The sequence below is a fragment of the Anomalospiza imberbis genome, chromosome 6 (assembly GCF_031753505.1).
Source record: "Anomalospiza imberbis isolate Cuckoo-Finch-1a 21T00152 chromosome 6, ASM3175350v1, whole genome shotgun sequence".
In the NCBI taxonomy this organism is placed as follows: Eukaryota; Metazoa; Chordata; class Aves; order Passeriformes; family Viduidae; genus Anomalospiza; species Anomalospiza imberbis.
In genome coordinates, this window is record NC_089686.1 from 34,173,400 (window position 1) to 34,193,265 (window position 19,866).

General features: G+C 44.2%; 1 protein-coding gene and 1 long non-coding RNA gene across 7 annotated transcripts in view; one reads left to right on the forward strand and one right to left on the reverse strand.

Moving 5' to 3' along the window:
• Positions 1-6,657, forward strand: part of SUSD6 (sushi domain containing 6) — a 93,055-nt gene extending 86,398 nt beyond the window's left edge. For all 6 annotated transcript variants that reach the window (XM_068193253.1, XM_068193256.1, XM_068193254.1 and 3 more), the window contains one exon: positions 926-6,657. In XM_068193253.1, the coding sequence (XP_068049354.1) occupies positions 926-951 (26 nt within the window). In that variant the 3' untranslated portion in view covers positions 952-6,657. The remainder of the gene's footprint in view (positions 1-925) is intronic.
• Positions 6,658-11,060: 4,403 nt separating this feature from the next.
• On the reverse strand, positions 11,061-19,799 carry LOC137475692 (uncharacterized). Its single transcript, XR_011000021.1, has 2 exons — positions 12,770-19,799; positions 11,061-12,559 (listed from the first exon to the last, which is right to left on the reverse strand). It is a non-coding gene; the product is annotated as an uncharacterized lncRNA (long non-coding RNA).
• Positions 19,800-19,866: the final 67 nt, after the last annotated feature.

The window sequence follows — 19,866 nt, forward strand, 5'->3', positions numbered from 1 at the left end:
TGAAAAATGGCAAGGGATGCCCCTATGTGTGTCTGCCACTAGAGCAGCTTTTGAAAAGATCCAGTCTCTATAGCATGTTTCACCTCTTAAACATGTAAGCAGTATTTAATACCCTCTGAAGAATTCGGTGTTCTCAGACTGGGAGCCTAGGGCAGTCTGAGCAAGTTTGTCTACTACTTGCTCTTGTTTTAACAAAGGATTTTCAGAGAAATACAGCCTCCGGCATCACAGTGCAAAAGCAGCAAAATAACTGTGTTTGTGGAATCTAAGTTGGTGGGAGTGGGAGGACATGCTTGGAATACAAACCCTTTGTGATGCTTGGGTTGCTTAATTTTTAGACTATTTTAGTAAGCAGCTTTCTGCCACAAAGCATTCAGTGCTGCAGCCTTAGCCTGCAAGACCTAAGAGGGATGTGCTTGAACTTACTGTAGAGGGCAGAGGGGCAAGTCTGTTGAACAGTCAAAACACCTTTTATTCCTTACTTCTGTGCTGTCCTGAAGGGGTGGCTTTGCAATGCCAGAGCTGATGTGAAAGTGTAGCTTAAAGTTGCTTCTGCAGGGACTGCTGTGTCTTTGGCAATAAATGTAACTGGTTTCTAGATAGCTCAGGGCAGAACTTTCCTTTCCAGGATATTAAGAAGTACTTTGGGAGGGTAATGCAGGACCAGATATACACCCAGAGTGGTAATGGAATCTGTCCTTGGAGTTTTTTGAGGCTGAAGCTGGTGATGGTCCCACTCTCAGGGGCCGGTTGGAGCAGAGCCTTCGAGAGTTCCTTTGTGCTGTGATGTGATGAGAGGGAGACCACTGCATTGTCATGTTATAAAAGTGGGAGCCTGTCTTGCTTTCAATAGTACTTTTTCTGGTGTGTGTCGAACTACAGAAGTTTGACTCCTTTTTCTGTTTTTTCTCTCCCCACCATTCAGATATTCCCTTATTGAAGGAAGCATGAGGTCTGCTGTGTTTGTCTAGTTTTCTCCATCTTGGATTTTTTCCTCCTCTTCTCTCCCTGCCTTTGGGACAGAAGCACTCTGTGCAGTCTTCCCCATCTTCGCAAGCTGTACCCTGGATACCTCCAAGCAGAGATGCCCTCAGCTGAAGATCCAAAGGATGTCGCCAGGTTGCCTCCTGGATGCACCAGTGGAGTTGGTGCAGCACTGGCTTCCCCATTCCATCAGCATCAGGGGCTCAAGGAACAGAGTGGATTTGAGCTCTCCTCTCCTCTTCCCCAGCCAGATGTTTGACAGCAGTCTCTGAAGAGCTGCTCTTTTCTTGTGCCTTTCTCCTCCTCACACCGGCTTGTTGCAGCTTAGCAGCCTTTCTAGCCCTTCTGCTGCCCAGAGAGCAGGGGCTAAACCCGCTTGCTCGCTGGGTGCAGACACAGTTTAAATATACATGTATATGTTATATAGGCTCTTCTTCCAGCATCCTCTTTGTGATAGGGCGGGACAAAATGCCTCACTGAGACTGACATTGGGCTTGGGAGGGCTTGCAGTTAAGGAGCAGCTTGTGATGTCTAGAAGCACCTCAGATGAGATGGGCTGTGTGACAGCTTAGCCTTGCAGGAACAGTTCACTGAGAATTGCTTAAGCACTGAAAGCTGAGAAGTCCAACATGTAGGAATGCCCTCTGTCCCATCTCTGCAGGAGTCCATTCCTGAAAATCACTTTTGTCTCCTCCTTCTTCTACCAGTGCAGCCCACTGGAAGAGGTTCAAGTGTTTGAAAATACCAAGACAAAAAAAGCCTGTAGGTAGTGAGTTCCTAGTGCCATTGGTGCAATCCCAAATTCCTTTTCCAGCCATAGTAGGTACTTGAATCCTGGGTAGCTGCCATCTCATATGCTGGTGTGTCTTCCTAGCTTCATACAGCAAAGGGTCTGCTGTTTTAACCTGGTGGGCTCCAGTGGGCCCCTAGAGAAGGGCTCCTCCCTTGTGGCTGGGGGTAAGCAGCTTTTGTAAAGCTTCTCCTAAACACAGTGCCAGCCTGTTGTGGTGAGAAAAAGTCAAATACACTGACAGCAGTGCTAGAAGACACCACAGCTCAGTGCTGAAGTTTTGAGGATTGTTTCAAGTTCTGGTAGTAGGGAAGAGAAAATTCAGAAATATGTATACCTCTGCTCACCACAGTTATCTACAGCAGGTCAGATTCTCTGTGTTGGAACTCTGTAACTGCAGGAAGCCACATTTGTCTGGGATAGACAGTCCAAGTGCTGTGGTGGTTGTAAGGTTCCTCACTGATGTCTGGACACTGTTCCATGGGATTGGTTTCCGCAAGAAGAGTTGGCTTCTTAGATGCATGTACCTTGTCATAACTGTCTTGAAGTAACCAGGGAAGTGTTTGCCCTGTGAGAAGCTGCTACATTTTTGAGTTGAAGGAGCAAAATGTCATGGCCTTACACATCATGTGGTAATGTACAGGTAAACAGGGATGCTGTATTTGCTGCTTTGCTTTTGGTTTGTGATCCTCACTGTCCTCATCCTCGTTGCTACAGTTCTTACACTTCACAAAAATGATACCACATCTTTACGTATAAAATCACTGTGGCTTAGCTCCAGTTCTTTGAAATGGGGATTGGTCATAGTGTCCAGCTGTGTATTTGCTATTCCTTTTCCTGAATAGCTGTTAAGTCCCAGGACAGATGGAACAGTGTGTGCCTGTGGATGGAAGAATCCTTTTTTCCCCTATCCTTGTTATAGAGGGATGTTAATTTAAAATTAAAGTGTTTTAAACATCCTTCCTTGTTGCTCATGTTACCTTGCATTAACACAAGAATTTGATAAATCCTATTTGGGTGGTTTAGGTATTTTTTCTTCAGTTTGGATGGTGAAAATCCCGTGTCATTTTATAGTGGGCTGTGGTGTCTCAGCTTCAAGAGCTGTAGAGGACAAATGTTGTTTACACATCTGCCATTGGAATTAAAAAAAATAAGCATGGGAATGATTGTATGTAGCTTTTTGACTGTTGGAAATAGTCTAAGCTTGAGTAAATCCTCCTTCATTGGTTTATTGGAGGGGTTGAGAAAGTGTAGTGGTAATAAGAGTGTGGAGGAAAGTCTGTGTGATCTTCCTGCTGCCTAAATAGCTCAGAGCAGGAGTTGTTTTTTATGCATTTAAGATTCTGTCTGCTCAAACCGACCCTCTGCAATTCAAGGTATAGAAGTTGGGAATGTGTTGCCCTCCTGAAAGGGGTAGTGCTAGTTCTAGGTTGGTGGGAGAAGCTGGAAGCTGTTCTCAAGGCAAGGCCTAACCTTGCTCTGGACGAGCGCCTGCACCACCAGCAGAAAACACATCCTCTGTGGCCTGGCCTCCTCTCTGCTGTTGTAAAACAAGCAACTGCTAGCTTGGGAGAGGAGAATTCAGTTTGAGTGAGGAAGAAAAGGAAGCAAGCTCTACAAAGGGGGAGTGTTTTAATTTCACAGAATTGCACAGAATTACTAGGTTGGAAAAGACCTTTAAGACCATCATGTCTAACCTATGACCAAACACCACTTTGTCAACTAGACCATGGCACTGAGTGCCACCTCCAGGGATGGTGACTCCACCACCTCCCCGGGCAGCCCATTCCAATGTCCAATCACCCTTTATGTGAAGAATTTCTTCCTAATGTCCAGCCTAAATGTCCCCTGGCACAGCTTAAAACTGTGTTGCTGGTTACCTGGGAGCAGAAACTGACCCCCACCTGGCTACACCCTCCTTTCAGGGAGTTGTGGAGAGTGATAGGGTTTCTCCAGGCTGCACAACCCCAGCTCCCTCAGCCTCCTCATAGGATTTGTGCTCCAGACCCTTCTCCAGCCTTGTTGCCCTTGTCTGGATGCATTTGAGCATCTCAATGTCCTTCCTAAATTGGAGGGCCCCAAACAGGACACAGCACTTAAGGTGCAGCTTCACCAGTGCTGAGTACAGGGGGACAACCACTGCCTCAGTCCTGCTGGTCACACTGCTCCTGTTACAGGCCAGGATGCCATTGGCCTTCTTGGCCACCTGGGCACACTGCTGGCTACATGTTCAGTCTGACATCAGCTGCTGGCAGCTGTCCAGCAGCTCTTCCCCCAGCTGCAGGGGGTTGTGGCCAAAGTGCAGGACCTGGCACTTGGTCTTGTTAAACACCATATCATTGGATTCTATAAAAATGGTTGGAAATGGCTTTGCTAACGAGTTGAGGAAATGTCAAGGTGGAGGAGGGAAATATGCATGTGTAGCTATTGTGATCAAGCATAAACAGGCAGCTTCTGTTGGCTTGTTGAGGGTAAGCCAGCAGCTTCCAGGCCAGTCTTCGTGCTGGCTGCTAATCCATCTGATTATTCCAGATCCTGCAGAGGAGCTCTATTCCCTGCAGCAAATCTTGTGGGAACAGGCCCCAAGGATCTGTGTGAGCCACAATATGGAACAGAGTTCGGAGGCATCACGCTGCTCGTCTGCATCCTCAGCTTTAATTTTCTTATAAAATGAGGTGAAACAGCAGGGGAGGAACCCAGAAGACGTCTGACAGCTTTTTCAAGGGGGAGGGAGAGCAAGGCCTCACTTTACTCATGATTATTATTAATTCGTGTTTGTTTTAATTCTGCAGAGGCTGAAGGACTGAGAAGTCTTTGGGTAGAGATACAGGAAAACCTACTTTGCACAGTCCTATCTTTACTTATAGGAGCAAGGCCTGAAGCCTAAAGTTCTCTGAGATGTGAGCTGCACTCTGCCTCAGAAGTGTTTGTTATTTCTGAGCTGAGTATGTTCTCTCTGGATTTTGCCATAAGTAGATGCAGCCTGGATCTTATCTGTGGTGGATAAGTAGCACAGAGGCTCAGACTTGCAAGAAGTAGTACAGTAAATGGGTTTTTCCCCTTTTTTTTTTTTTCCCTGATGGGGCCACAGTCTCCATGCCTTTTCTTCCACCACCTATGTCTGGCAAAAGATTTCAAAGGAAGGCATTTTTTCTTATTTAACACTCCCAACATAATCATCTCATGCTTTGTCATATGTGCTGGATCCTGTGATACTCAAGAACATTAAAAAGTATTTAATTATATTGAGAAAAATAAAAATAGCACTTATTTTAAAACTTCCCATTATTTTTGGAGTCTGATAGTTGGGGGGGAAAGGGCATTTCAGAAATTCAGGATATTATGTGCAATAGAAAAACTTCCTTGCTCCTCTCCAGTTCCATAGGTTTTTTTTTTATTAATAAATGCAACTCACTGCAGTGTTTACAGCCCAAGCATTGTAGAACTGGACCAGCCTGAGAGAACCACGATGTGAAGTTGGCAGTGACCCATAGGGAAGTGGGCCAGTCTCTCATCAGGGTCTGCATCTTGAAGCTCACCTCAAATGATGAGCCAGCTTGAACTGTGTCAGAAGGGTGTCAGCAGCACTGGTGAGAGAGGGTTTGTGTGTTCTGGTTTTAAATAGCTTGTACCTCCCCATCACCAACTGCAGAAGATGTAAAAAATAAGTTGGGAGAGATGCACTGAAGCATGTGAGCCTTTGGAGTTGTTGCTGAGTTAAAACATCATGAGTTTGAGAGGGAGAAGAGCTTAATGCATTTTTATCCTTAACCACCAGGGAAGTTGCTGGGTAGCAGAATGTGTACTCAGCAGGCAGAGTGCTTTTTGGCCCTTGGATGTCTCTGCTGAGGTTTCTCCTTAGCCTTTCAGCTCCGGTGTGGTGAATTTTTTTACTGCATCTGGAGTCTTAATTTGGCCTTTCAGTGTGTGGAGAACTCAGGTGTGTTAGGAAGAAATCTGTTCCAGATGCTTTGGGAAGAAACATCCTAAGATGCTCTGAGAGGTGGATAACTTGGGTCAGTACTGAGGAGTGGGGCTAAGATAGCAACTGGCTCAGCCATTGGAAATAATCTGGGATGGTTAAGTCCTTTGCAGCACAGAAAAGGGAACACAAGGAGTTGTCTAAGGAAGAGCAGAAAACAGAGGTTTACTACAGGCTAATGAGCTAATGCAATCGTGACCAGGCTGTAAGGAAGCTTGTGCTTTGTTAGATGATTTAGCATACACCAGCAGGCTTGCTGTATAAAAAAAAAAAATAATGTACAACTGGTTGGACACACTGAGCTGTCCTTGCTGACCTTTTTAGAACATACTTGCAAAAAATGTGGTTTTACTGTTCTGATAGCAGTTTAAACAAAAAATCTGCCTTGTTAATCTATTTAAATTTCACTTTGGTTTTTTGTATATAGATGCAATAAATCCCATTCATTTTGCACATCCTGCCTCACCCTTCAGTCCTTACCAGGGAACAGCAGATTGAATTTGCTCTATGTGAAAACCTTTGCTTGCAGAAGAACTTCATTAAAAAACAGTTTTTCTCTACTATAGGCTTTGAAAGTGCAAAGAGGTTTCCTAGATCAGGCTTCATTTTAAGGTGTATTTTTATACAAGAAGTAAGCCTTTTTCCAGTTCTAGCACACCAGGACAGAACACAACACTTCCCACACTTGAGGGCCCTGTGTTCAGCACTGCTTTCAAACTCAACCCTCTGCAGGTGATGTTCAGATCTGTGTACCCACCAGAACATGTTGTATTGATGCTCTGCATCTGCTTCCCATAAGCTATGCTTTTACTTCTGTCCTTGAGTGAGAACAGACAGAGGCAACCGAGTTGTGCTGGAAAATGTTTTAGTTCAGATTCTCAAAGTTGCTTCCTTCCAAAAGTGAAGTTGTCTGTGAAGCAGAAGTCCAATGATGTGGTGGGTAGACTGCTGGTAGTTGCTGATGCAAGTGCAAGGGGAGCTTGATTGCCTTTCTGCATTAATCTTTTCTTTACTATATGTGTTTTCTTTTTATCTGAATTTGCACCACTATGGAATTATTTGCAGAATGGTACTCCATATATATGTGGGATTTAAAACCATAACTGATGCTGTGCAGGATGTCACTCAATCAGTTTTATTTTGCTTTATTTTATATGTATTTTCTGGTATCCTGTACATTGCAGTGGGTGTGAAAATAGTATTTTAATATTTGTACAAAGTTTAATTTAATTGTTCTATGTATATAACTGCATTTCTAAATTAAAAAATTCTTTTGAAGTGAAGCTATAATTTCTTGTGTTTGTTTGCTTGGTGGGTTTTTTTTCTGTTTTGTTTTAACTGCTTAGGCCTTGTGGCCTGGAAATCTAGCAGATCATTAATTAATATGTTGCCATTGTGAAGACCAGGATGAAGGTAAACCTAGGGCAGCTCAAATGGCTTGGGGTAAAGAGGTTCAGAGTTGGTGCAGCCTTAGAAGGATCGCGTTTCCAAGTTCAGAAGCAAAGGCTGCCCTTGGTGTGCTTGCATAGAATTCCTTGAGGAATGAGGCCAGGCTGGGCAGGGGGGAAAGGTTTAAAGAGATCATGTATGGTATGAGTGGATTTCAGAGAGGAAGACAGGGTAAACAAATGGCTAATTGATATTTGAGTCTGTGTAAGAACAGGGGATATATAGGAAGAGAGTGCTATTTTTAGAGGGGAGACAGCTTTCATTGGTGAAATAATAATTCCAAGTGGGTAGCAGGTCAGTATAGGAGACATCAGAGAGATCTACAGATCTGTGGGTTAGTGCACCTGTGAGTGCAGAGGGGAGGCTGGGACAGGCTCTGTTCTTCCCTCTTCTGTGGTTATGCTGCATTGGGAGGGTGGGACTAGCAGAAACTGCAAAGGAGAAGACACCCATTGTTCTTTTAGTGTGATATACAGTTTATTACTATTTTTATTAATGTTTGTTTTGCTTCAAAAACTAAGGTAACTGCCTTTTCAGCCAGGTGTACTAATGAGCGTTCCTTTCTTTTAACAGAATCTATCAGTAATGCAATAGGGAAGGGAAGGAGAGAGGAGATCCTTTTGTCCAGGTTGTTCAAAGCAGTCTTCAAAGATGTTAAGATTTTTGTTTAATTATAGACATTACTTTTATTCTTTGGGAAGGAACAGCCAGGTTAAAGAGAAGGAAAGGGGTGACATCTACCTTCTTCCTATTTCCATTTGTTCCAAAAATTATTTGCACAGCAAGCAGATCTTACTGTAATTTTACTACTGTGAAACTGGAGTTCCCTGGTCTTTGCATACCTTCCTGTACCAGACAGTTGACACATGGGAGTAATTGGCCTCCAGGAATTGCTTTTAATTATTGTTTTTCACTGGGTGATGATCTCCTGCCACAGCAGTTCTGGCAGCCAGGAATGTGCCCTTCTTGACACGTTGGAAATTATTTGTCACTTCTGGTTTGTACTGGCAATGAGGAATAACTGCGGGAGACAAGCCTGAAGGAAGCCAGCCTGAGGTGGGTGGTCTGGGCAGTCTTCCTTGACAGCTGGCCCTTTGGCAGAAGGGCAGAAAGGCCGGGGCACGCAGGAACATCTCTGCTCCAGAAAAGCAGCCCCGTCACAAAGACTGACCCCGCCACAAAGCCTCTTCGAGAAACTCGCTCAGGAAAGGGCACAGATGGGCTACTGCCCTCACCAGGCGTCCCGGCAGCCGGCGCACCGCTCTGCCTGGCCCGCAGGCGGGCTGTAGGAACACGCGGACTGTCCGGGAGCGCGGAGCCGTGAGTCCGGAGCAGCCGCGGGCTCCAGCCCCGCGCCAGGACGGAGCGGCTCGGGCCCTGCTCGGGGCCGCGTCCGCAGCGCCACCATCGGAAAGCTTTGCCCTTCAGGTACGGCAGCTCTGCCCCTGCCGGGAGCCTCCCCTGCGCTAAGAGCTCCCCCAGCCGCTGACTCGTTTTTAAGGGTGTCATGAAAATGCAGATTGCCCCTCCCGAAAGCAGAATGCCGTCCGGCTACGCGCCAACCAGCCCCGCGCTTAGCGTTAGCACACTCCTCACCTGCCAGGGCCGAGCAGAGAGCTCCTCTCGGTGCTGGCACTGGAGAGTCTGGCCAGGGCACACTGCCAGCCCCCATTCCTCATCCGTTGTGGTACTTGGCAAAACTGAATGGTCTCTCTTGGCACCAAGCTGGGGTGCAGGAGAAGGGATGGGAAAGCACAAGCAATGGACTTCCCAATTCTCTCTGTTCCTTTTTGCAGGACAATGACGTTTGCCAGGAAACTCCTCACCTTAACCTTCTGTGAGACACAGGCAGAGCTGAGCAGCCCTTGAGGGTACCTTGGCATAAGGTGATTGTTCTTTGACAGCTCTTTGTCATGTGCTCCATGCTGAGCCCGTGGTTCATCTGTGGGATATAGCACAGGCTTTTCATGTTACACCAGTGAGGAAAAAAAACAGATCTGGGGGCAAGAGGGCACAGACTGGTTCCAGTAGTCAAGGCACAAACACCCTTGACTCCTTGTCCAGACGTGCCCCTCTGATCTGATCTTCTAGTGGTTGGTGTTTGAGATCACACTGAGTTTAGCAGCTCTATGTGGCATGCAGGGTTTATCTTCCAGTCTCATGTGTCCCAGTGAGGCTGGGGGACCCACTTCATGGGACAGACATGCTCTCCCTTGTCCCCACATGTGTCAAACCACAGCACCCAGTGGTTCGAGCAGCCAAGCATCACTGGGCACAGAGCTGATGCTCTCAGAGAAGGAGGGGGCAGCTGTTGTGGGCTGGAACATCCTCTGAATAGCTGAGAGCACCAGGGAGACCTGTCTTATTCATCAGGTTCAGTGGCAGTTGGGGGTGAGAGAGCAGGTGGGAGAGCTGGCAGCGGCAGTGCGTGACCTTCCTGACAGGTCAGTGGCAGCTGTTGGCTGGACTGGACACAGCTGCTGGCTGCTTTGCTGGATTTGCTTCTGCCCCGGCTCTGCCCATCAGGCAGATCCTCCACTAAGAAGGGCTAACATGTTACCTATAATTAGAAGGTATATAATGTTCATCTTTAAACACACATTTAAAGTCTCCTCATGTTGAGAAGATCAGGGGCCAGATTTGGGAGTAGCAGAGTTTTCCTAGGGAGCTGGCTCCTGGATGGGAGCCAGAAGTGGAAACAGGGTACCCAAGGGTGCAGATATGCTGGGTTCCCCATTTCTTGCTCTTCTCCCCGGGTGCTGCAGGGCAGTATAGGGCTTCCTGTGAGTCACAGGACTCCAAACTTGCACAACTTTCCTCCATCTCCATGAGCTGCCTGCACAGAATGGCAGAAATGTCCCTGTAATGGCTGTTTCCTGGAGATTTATTATCCTCGGTTCAGCTCTGCAAGATAGAGTTGTTACCATCCTACAGTCTGCTTCCCCTCATAAATGTAACCTGGATCCAAATAATTGCTTCCTCCAGGAAGCTTTAAAATAGTTGATTTGTTGGTGAAACTCTTCAGTATTTCTCTTATTGCCTCCCTGTGCTTTTTTCAATAGTTTTACAAATAACTGGGGATTTTATCTTTGTGGCATCTCCGTGGGTGGGAAGGCCCACACTGCCCTTGTTGATGGAGAGGGGGAAAAAACAAAAGCACAGAAAACTGAAGTAACCTCCAGGTCATACCAGAGGTTGTGTTGCAGGCAGGGAGACAGATGCTTTTAATGACACCTTCCCTATGTCTTCTTGCAGACCTCTGCTTTGGGTGTGAGCTCCTGTTTGTTCTGCATGTGGTGACCGAGGGATGGCCCCTTTATTCCAGCCAGGCTGTGCCCGAAGGGAATGACTGAAATGGTAATTCAGAGATGTTGATTGTCCTCATCGTGGAGTCTAACGCCAAGGGTAGCACCTGCTACTTAATCACTCTCTTCTTACTCTGCCCTGTGGCGAATGGGTTTGAGATAAACCAGTCAGGGCCCTGCCCTCGGGTATCAAATGGGCCCTGCTGTTCCCAGCCTAAGAAAGGTCAGTGGGGACTCTGGCAGTCGTGCAGGGAGGTTTCTTCTTTGCTGAATTTTGACAGCAAAATTAGGAATTTCAGAACAAAGTGGTAAAAATGCAATGGAGTGTGGGAGTGGTCTGGGTGCAGAGGCATGCGGTGCCGTTCCTCCGAGGAACAAGGTTTTCTTGCTTACTAGTGCAATAGGGAACAAAGTGAGTTGCTGTTTTGGTTGGTTTATCAATTAATGGGCTGGTCCTGGTCCCAGTGAGTTGAGAAGCACGAATTAATGCCTTGTAGCTTCCTCATGCAATTAGCAAAGACAATTATGAGAAATTCAGGGAGATAAAATGTTTTTCTTTTTTTGCTTCTCCCTCTGTTCTGCATTTGTATGAAGTCATCTTCACATTACACCTGGGATTACTTTTTGTAGTTTCTGAGGATGTCCATCACCGTTGCATTTTGACCCTTCCCCCGGGAGCACAAACCCACCAGCAGCATCTTATTGCTAACCTGAAGCCAAGGGGGTAAGGAAGGGATGTAAATGGGGCAAGAGAAAAAGCACTCTTACCAGTCTCTCTCCAGTAGTGTCAGGGGTGACACTGCAACCCAAACATGATCTCTCAGGGCATAGGGGAGATGCTTTGCTACCCAGGTTAATGACTGAGTTAATAAATTCTCCAAACACTATGCCCTTCTGGGCAATTGATGCAGTTTCCTTTGAAATTTTCAAAACCACAAAGTACAGTTTTTTTTCTCTTTAAAGTCCAAAAGATCTTTCTTATTTTATTGGCTTCCATAACCAAGAAAAGTTATTTATAACTTTTATGTGTCTCCTTTTTAGTCTGGTGAGGGAGCAGGAGAATATTACTGCTTGAGGGGGATTCCTGCCCTCTTCTGCTTCTCAAAGAAAGCTTGCCTTGTTTTAAGTGTTTTCCTTCTGCCTGTCTCCATAGAAAATATAAGGAATATGGGATCTGGTATTCATTATAAGCTCCCAACAGAGTAAGATCAATGAAACTTTAAATAAAGCAGCTGTGAGCCGCTATGTTATTTAGCTGTTGAAGTTAAAAATGTGCTTAACAAAAACGGAGCATAAACATTTAGTGAGGGTCTTTTTTCCCCTCTTTCGGGAGCTTATGTGATATTGTCTTGTGGCTGGTGCTTCACAGATCTTGCCTGAATTTTCATCTGTGTACCTACCTATCTACTAGAGTGTGGAGCCTAGATCATGAAGCGCCCAGCTATTACATAGCCATGGCTACTTTTACCTTTGAAATTAAGGATGTTAGTTTAAGCATAAAACCACCCTTTTCTTCCTTGAATTTGAAAAGGATTTGCTAAAAAAAAAAAAACACCTTAAAATTGTCTTTTCTTTAAATAGGGAATGATTTTTTAAATGCTCTTCTTGATTTTTCTTCCTTTTTCGTTATAGCTTTGGAAAAAAAACCAAAACAAACAAAACAACAACCCAACACAAAATAGGGTTGAAGCCCCAGTGCAGCTGTCAGGAACACTTCAAGTTTCCCTGTGTATACAGTTTGGTCACTTTGAGTGCAGAGCCCATCAGTATTTTGCCCAAGTCACACTTCTCCTCTTCTATAAAGCCGCCTGCCAGAGCCAGTGCTTTATGTCTGTATTTCCATCTCAGTCAGACAGCGGAGCTAGGGTCATGGAGGGCATTTTTCACCAGATAGGGAGTTCATTTTCCTTCCTCTCAGCAGCACAGCCCAGAGCAGAAAAGGATGATCAAGCCAGCCTTGTAACACGAATTCAGCCTAGCCTGAATAAAAGGCCTCTGAGCTTCCAGGAGATACCCTCCCAGCAACAGATGAGGAGGGGTGGGAGGCACCTCTGGGAGCAGCAACATATTTAAGCATCATGATATTTATCAATTTTATCATCTGTCTTGCAGCTGGGTCTAAGACATGGGAAAAACAAAGCAAGGGTCACACAAGACCAATGAACAGATCAGAGGCTGGAAAGACTTACAAGAAAAGATGAAAAGGGATAAATATGTGTATCTCAGCTGTGCAGGACAGCTAAGGAGGGTTGTTATTACTATCCAAAAGGAACAGTCCCCAGGGAAGAAAAAGGAGTCTTCATCCTATTCCAAGGGCTTGTAACTCAATGTGACAGGAGAAATTCTGAAACATAAATATGGGTTTAACAGACAAAAAAATAAAGTGTCTTGTAATGTCATTTGTTAAACTGAAGTGACTTCCCACAGAGAGCAGCAGCCAAGGCTCTTGGCTTGTCTCTGCACTGGGGAAGGGACATATTTTCCTGTGGAAAGACAGAAGGTGGTGGTGAGGAGTTAGAGCAAGTAATGAAGAATCGATTGACCTGCCAGGCTCTTTGTCTTCCAGCTTTCTGCCTGTCCGAAACAGCCTGTGCCTGTTGCTTCTCCTCCTTGCCATTCAATGCCTGAATTTGACAGTAGTCACAAGAGAACTTTTCTGCTTGTGTATATGCTGGGAAGTAGCAAACTAGGGATGCTTGAGAATCATGTAGCAGTATCAGACCCTTGGAAAAGCTGTTGTGGCATTATTTAATGCGCTGTGCAGCTCAGGGGGCTGCATGAAAGAAGTTATGGCTGTTTTAGAGCTGCAGAAATGGTGCCAAATAGAAAAGAGGTCTGGACAATCATGTCTTTTGTTTTGGGCAGAACATATTCAGAACGTTGTGGTGGCCAAACACTTTAGAGAAATAGGTGGAATATGTGCTTGAGTTACTGTGCTTTGCAGCCTGGCATGCACTGCAACTCACTGCACGTCACTGTCAGGGCTCTGAGATTAACTTGGTTCAAGCTGACCCTCATACAGGCCTTTAAAGCCTACATAGAGAGTAGCATGGTTCAGACAAATCCCTATGCTTAAGAAATAAGAGATGAACCACTACAGAGGTCTTCCCCTGATCCTTCCAGCTGCTGCACCCTGGGAGCTGTCCCACTTCCATATTTGCTGGTGCTGATCACTCCTTAATGCCTGCAGATGAGAGTGCTTTGTGGCACCAAACACCCCCTTGCTTATGAAGGGCTTCTTGCAGATATTATCCATGTCTGAGGATAATGCAAGTCAAAATCCGCTTCATTTTCTCTTACATTTAGACAACCTTTCCAGCACTTGTGGCTGCAAGGGAAAATTTCAGAGAATTGTCTTCTTGAGGGCTTGGCCGGCTGGCATTATGGGTTTGTGGAAGGGTGAATTCCAGCCCACTAATTATTCTACCTCTGTGTTGTTGTATTTGTTACAGAGATCATGGGATAGCTTAAAGCTCAAGGGCCTGATGTCACCTGGTGGCACAGTCCCCAGTAGGAAATAAGCACTTCAGAGATAAATTCTAGTGTGGATATGGTGAGATGTGGATCTCATTGGTACTCCTCTGACAGCAGATCCCTGTCATAGGAGTTGGTAAAACAGAAGCAGAGAGAACAGCAAGAATGAGAAGCTGGGTGCAGAAACCTCCAGAAACAGGCCTGTCACTGAATTGATTGTAGCATCAAATGACATCTATAGAAAGATCATGTATACATGTATCTTCAGGCAATATGAAAAGAAACACCTCAGTATTGGTATGAAAGCATTCAAAGAGTAATAATGCTTAAATATACACACACCTTTTCAAAGTAACTAAAGTGACATAAAAATACAATGCAAGTTATGCATAATTCCTGGATGGTTAAACAGGTACTGAAAATACAGTTTGCTTTCCAGCAGCATCTGTCAGAAGGCTAAAGGAAACATAATGTCATATTCATGTGTGTATATATACATGTGTGTATATATATGTATATTTTTTTTTCTAATTCCTTTCAGAAAAGGGAATGAAATCTTGTGATTTCAATGAGGATCAGTTGGGCAAGCAGCTTTGGTCCCTTTTCCTGTACTTCAGGTCATCGCATTCACTTTTATTGTTTTTGTTAGTTTCAGATTTTTCTTTTTTTTTCTTTTTTTTTTTTTCTCAGCATTTCATTTCTTCAGTTTCTTCTCCTGTCTCTTTATTTACCTTTCTGGTCTGCTTTTGGTATTTCAATGGGAATAATTTGAGCAACTTTTGGTCCTTTTCACTGCACCTTTTTTCATCTCAGTACATCTGGTTGTAGTCATGACATTTGCAAATTTTCTGGATTTTTTTCAATTGCACTTGATTTGATCATATCTCCTTTCCAGAGAATTTGTTACACTTGGTTCTCTGATTTCAAGATATCATTCCCTTTTAAGAAAGGTAGAATATATATTTTTATGTAAGCTTTTTTCTTTCTTGTTTTTGTTTTAATATGTGTAATGTATTTTAAACAGTCTCTTGTAATTACAGCCTATTGACACTTTTCCTGGACTGGGCAAGTATGTGGTAGAATGTTTTAATGTTGTTTTTTCCTCTATTTAACTGTGTCCTAAGAATAAGAAATAATCACACCATTGATCGGGTTTGTACTATCCTACCCAGACTTGAACTTCATGTGAAAATGGAGTGAGATGAACCGAAGGAACTTGGAGCATTAATAACACTCCAGCCTTCCACGAAGATTTCACTTTTATTCATCAAATATAGCAGAAAACTATATATACTCCTCTTTATGAATGGTGTGGCCTTCTGTGGTGAGGAAACTGAAGTTATAGTTAAATCTTGCCTTACTGTCATTCTGCCATTCACTTCATAACTTGGCCCCTAAATATCACACCTTCTTTTCTTATCTTCAAAGTTATTTGAAACTCCTCCCAGACTGATTCATCTGCATGTTTTAAAACTGCATGCTCTGTTTAACAAATTATTAATGCAGGTGTTGAAGGATTCCATGCTAAGAAGAGACCCCTGATTCCCCAAAGGAATTGTCTCTAGGCTTGTCAAGGAGCTATTTTGAGTGCAAACTCTGAAAAAGTTGTACTTCCAGCTTACAGTGAATTTTACTTTGGCATTTTCCTAGTTGCTTAAAAAATGGACTATAAGATTTGTTATTGTCAGGGTTAACACATCTCTATTTCACCCCCCTTGGCTGATAACTTAATTATTGTAGTAAGGAGTGTTGTATTAATTTGAAATTTTGAAATGTCTTGATCTTGACTGCCTGCCCTGTTGGCAGAAGCAGCTGACCAGTTTACTGAATGAAAAAGTGTGTAAAAACTGATGATTTAATCTTTTGTTCCATTGCCTTTCTGACCTTTGAAGTCTGCCAATCAAAAAATCACTGCACCACTAGGAAATTAGGCATTTGGTACGGTAATAGAGATTTCTCAGGAACGGTCCATTAGTTACTTCACAGAGTTTAAGGATTAAAAGTGCTGTTTTCTTGAGAAAATGTGAATTTTCTTCATCCTATTCTTCCCCTATTATGACCTATGTTCTTCATACTCTGTTTAAAGTGAATACTGTATCTCAATGAAGCAAAAGGTGAAGATGACATGCTCAGTGTTTGCAATCTGCCTTCTGCTGAAAACAAAAACTGCTGGCAGTGTTAGTCCCTAGGTGTTTGTACATAAAGAAAGTGGTTTGTCAAAACAAAGACACAGTATGATTTAAGCTGCTTGGAAATGTAATGGCAGACCATGGCAGTTGTTGTATTTGGGGGTAGCTCTAACAGGAAGTTAAATCAGAAAAGGGCTTACGTGGCTCTCAGAAAAGGGCCAGACAAGGAAGGACACATGATCCTGCAGATGATCTCCTGTTATCTTCTGAACGTTTATAAATAGCTTTGACCCCATAAGGTGTTTTTGCAGCAGTCTACAGCTCGCTCTCACAGTGTTCTGAGATTTCCTCACGTGTTTGCATTCAGCATCTAAAAGTAAACACACTGAGCTGGTGTGAACTCGTTCCGATCATTCACATATTAACCCAAGGGAAAAAAACATCCTTTCCACTTTGTACCTGTAATCTTCATGCTGGACCAGGTTCCAGCTGCCCATCTGCAGCTGGCACAAGTTTGTATAAAAGCTAACCTAAACCTTGTTGCATTTATAGATGATGTAAAAAATGTGATGGTGCACAAGGCCTTTGTCATTATTAAATTTCTCCTGGGATATGATCTGATGTGATGGTGCACTATTCTGTTGTCAGTCTGCCTTGACTGCTTCACACAGTGGCAAGCTGCAGTCACATAGGCAGTGCCTGCCCCATGTCCACAGGAGGGGATGATCAGTTCCTGCCTCTGCTCCTTCTTCCTGAGCCACAGCCATGGAAGACACACACTTGAACTAAAAGGTAAAGTCTACAACTTCACTGTTGAGTTACAGATCCCCCTGTACCTAAGGTACCTCCAGGACTAGCTTAATACTGCTGCTGAGCTATAATTACTGGGATGTTAATTATTACATTTGGCTAGAAAATATGAGTGTGAGGAACTGTTATCCAGGGTGTTCTGGCAGGAGCCAGCTGAAACAAGGCAGGTTAGGCTGTGAGGGTCTGTCTGGACTGTGGAAGAGCAGCCCTCAGTCAGGCTCCCTATCTCTACTGACTGCTCAGTGACACAGCCCCAGGGCAGCACGTTTCACCCTGAATTACAGTCTGCCAAAAAAAAAAAAAAAGGATTCTACTTGCTAAATATACTTCTGGGCGGTGGGCAAGGGCTCTCAGCCTGACACTACGATATAAGAAATCTATATTTTTAGATCTGAGCAATTTGAAAAGCTTAGCTTTCCCAAAAAGTGGAAAAACAGAAAAAAAACCCTGTGAAAAAACTCATTTCTGAATGTGTTATTCTATTATTTTTTGGCCGATTTCCATTTTCTTTCTCCAAATATTTTGAAGAAAAGCAATTGGTGCTCAATGATTAAATTCTTTATTCAGTGTTTGCCACTTACTTGAGCCTTTTGTAAAGCTGTTCTTGAGCCCTCATTGCTGTTACTTCTAAGAGAGCTACGCTTATGTAGCAGTAACAGAAATGTTAGTTTAGTTAGTCATGGAGTTTTGGAAAAAAACAGAACAGAGAATGCATAGGTAATTAAGAGTACAGGTTTTTCCTCTCTTGCTCCTATCTTTCCCTGTTTCCTTCTCCTCCCTTGTTTAAAACTGTCTGTAGGGTAAGGCCATATAAACTTCTTGTATACAGAGCATCATCATCCTGCAGCAAGTTATGCCAGAGGTCTACTATCAGTTGGTGAAGAACCACCTCTTTTTGTACATTTTGACTTGGACTTCATAAGTTTAATGTGATTACTTTTTACATTTTTTTTAATTTGGAAAACAGCAAAGAGTTATTCCATGTTTTCCACAAGCAGAATTAATGGCATCTGCTGAGACTTTGTTTCAACTTTCATTTAATCTTCTGCTGCCTCACCACCTTATCACTTCCACATAGTAACTGTATTTACGTAGTTACCTAAATTAATAAACTGCAAGGATTTTAGCCTGCTTGTTGTGGCTCTCAACAACCAGAACAGCAGGAATGTTGGAATGTGGACACTACTGGGCTAGCCAGCAGCAATAATATTAACAAGTCCTAGGTTGTCTTCAGACAACCTCAAGCTAGAGGGAGAAATAGTACTGCCTGTTTACATAAAACTTGGAGAAACTGGGTAGGAAACAGGCGTGCTTGCTCATGACCCTCACGTGAGAAATCCATGAGAATAGAAGAATATGTGATGTTTTTGCTGGTAACAGACTTAGGTAACACAGGAATGTTATAAAGAGTGATTGTTGTCTCCTGAATCTCCTCCTGACTTTTGATGTCTTTAATCCAGTGTTCTGATACAGGGAGATTACTGCTTGGCAGTTACAAGGACAAGGCTTTTTAAACTGCAGTTTTGCACTGCTAAAATGAGCTGCTCTTCCTTAAAGGGGCACTCCTGCCCCTTCCTCTCTTCTCTATTCAGTGCTAACCCTTGTTTTTATCCCACTACAAGCTGGTTTTCGTGGAGTTAAACATTCAGAAGTCTGCTTGCTGCCTTTTCCAGCGCTACCTTTTGCTGGTTTAGCTTTTTTGTACCAGCTCACTCTGCAGACAGGAGAGTCCTGATGTTGACCTGCCTGTTCCAATGGCATCTGTTAAAGCGCTGTAACTCATAATGAAATTAGCACTCTTAAACGTTAGATGGCACATCTGAATGTATCTTCCTCAGCAAGCAAAGGTTATGATCCACAGGAATAATCACCAGCATTGTCTTTCCTTGCTCAAAGTCCTCCCTGTACTGCAGATTTTCCCATCTGTGCATCATCCTGGCTTTTCTCGCAGACACTGCCTCTGCGCAGGACGGAAACGTGCATCTTTGGAACCCGAGAGAGAAGCAAGTGATGCTGACAGCGCCCTTGCCAAACCTTTAGCTACATGGTAGCCTTTCTCATCACTGCATGCAGCAGAAATAACTTTTCCATTTTTGGTACTCTGCATGCTGTTGCAGTTTGAGGAGTGAGTACGGGGGCAGTCATATAAAGCCATGATGTCAGCACCATCACGTGCTGTATTGTTCCGGCACAAATACATGTCGGTGACTAAGCATGAAAAAGAGAAATTCATCCCATAGAGGTCATTAATAACAGACCCTGGGTGTAAAAGGATGTCCACAAAGGGAAGGGGTAGGGGCTGGGACTCAGGGCAGCATGGGACTTCAGGTGACAAGTCAGGAAAATGCTATTAAAAGGACCATACTGTAATTGTCAGAATGCATCAAAAGAGGCAGCCTGGTGCAGCTGTACCTGCTGGCTCTTGCGTAAAGTCAACTGATCCAGCAGTGCACAAATCTGATAAGGAGGGTCACAGAGCTGCAGCCTCTGTCTATACTGGAAAACTAGTGGGTGTATCTTCAACTTCCAGATGTTTTCTTCATTTCAAATACCCCTTGGGATAATATCTTGCCTGTACTGCAACCACCTAGAAGCCAAGCTGTGATAAATTCTGCAGTTATGTAAAATGGAGACAGAGCTCAGCTCTCTCCCTTGTCGTTGCACATTTGCTTCCAAATGAGGATTTAAGCAGATCAGGATCTCCTAATGTATTTTCCTCCTCTCATTCTTTGTTCATCAGTAGCCAGAAACGCCTGACCAAGCCCTTGCCCGCACCCAAGAGCAGCACGGGTTTTAGCCTGTTGTGTACTGGATGAGGGAAAGAGCTGCGATGGCTGTGTTGCACCCTGAGCACAGCATTCCCGGGCTGTCTCTCCCCGCTGCCGCCCCAGCACGGCTCCCTCACGGGGGGCGCGGCGCGGCGGCCCCGCCCTGACCTGGATT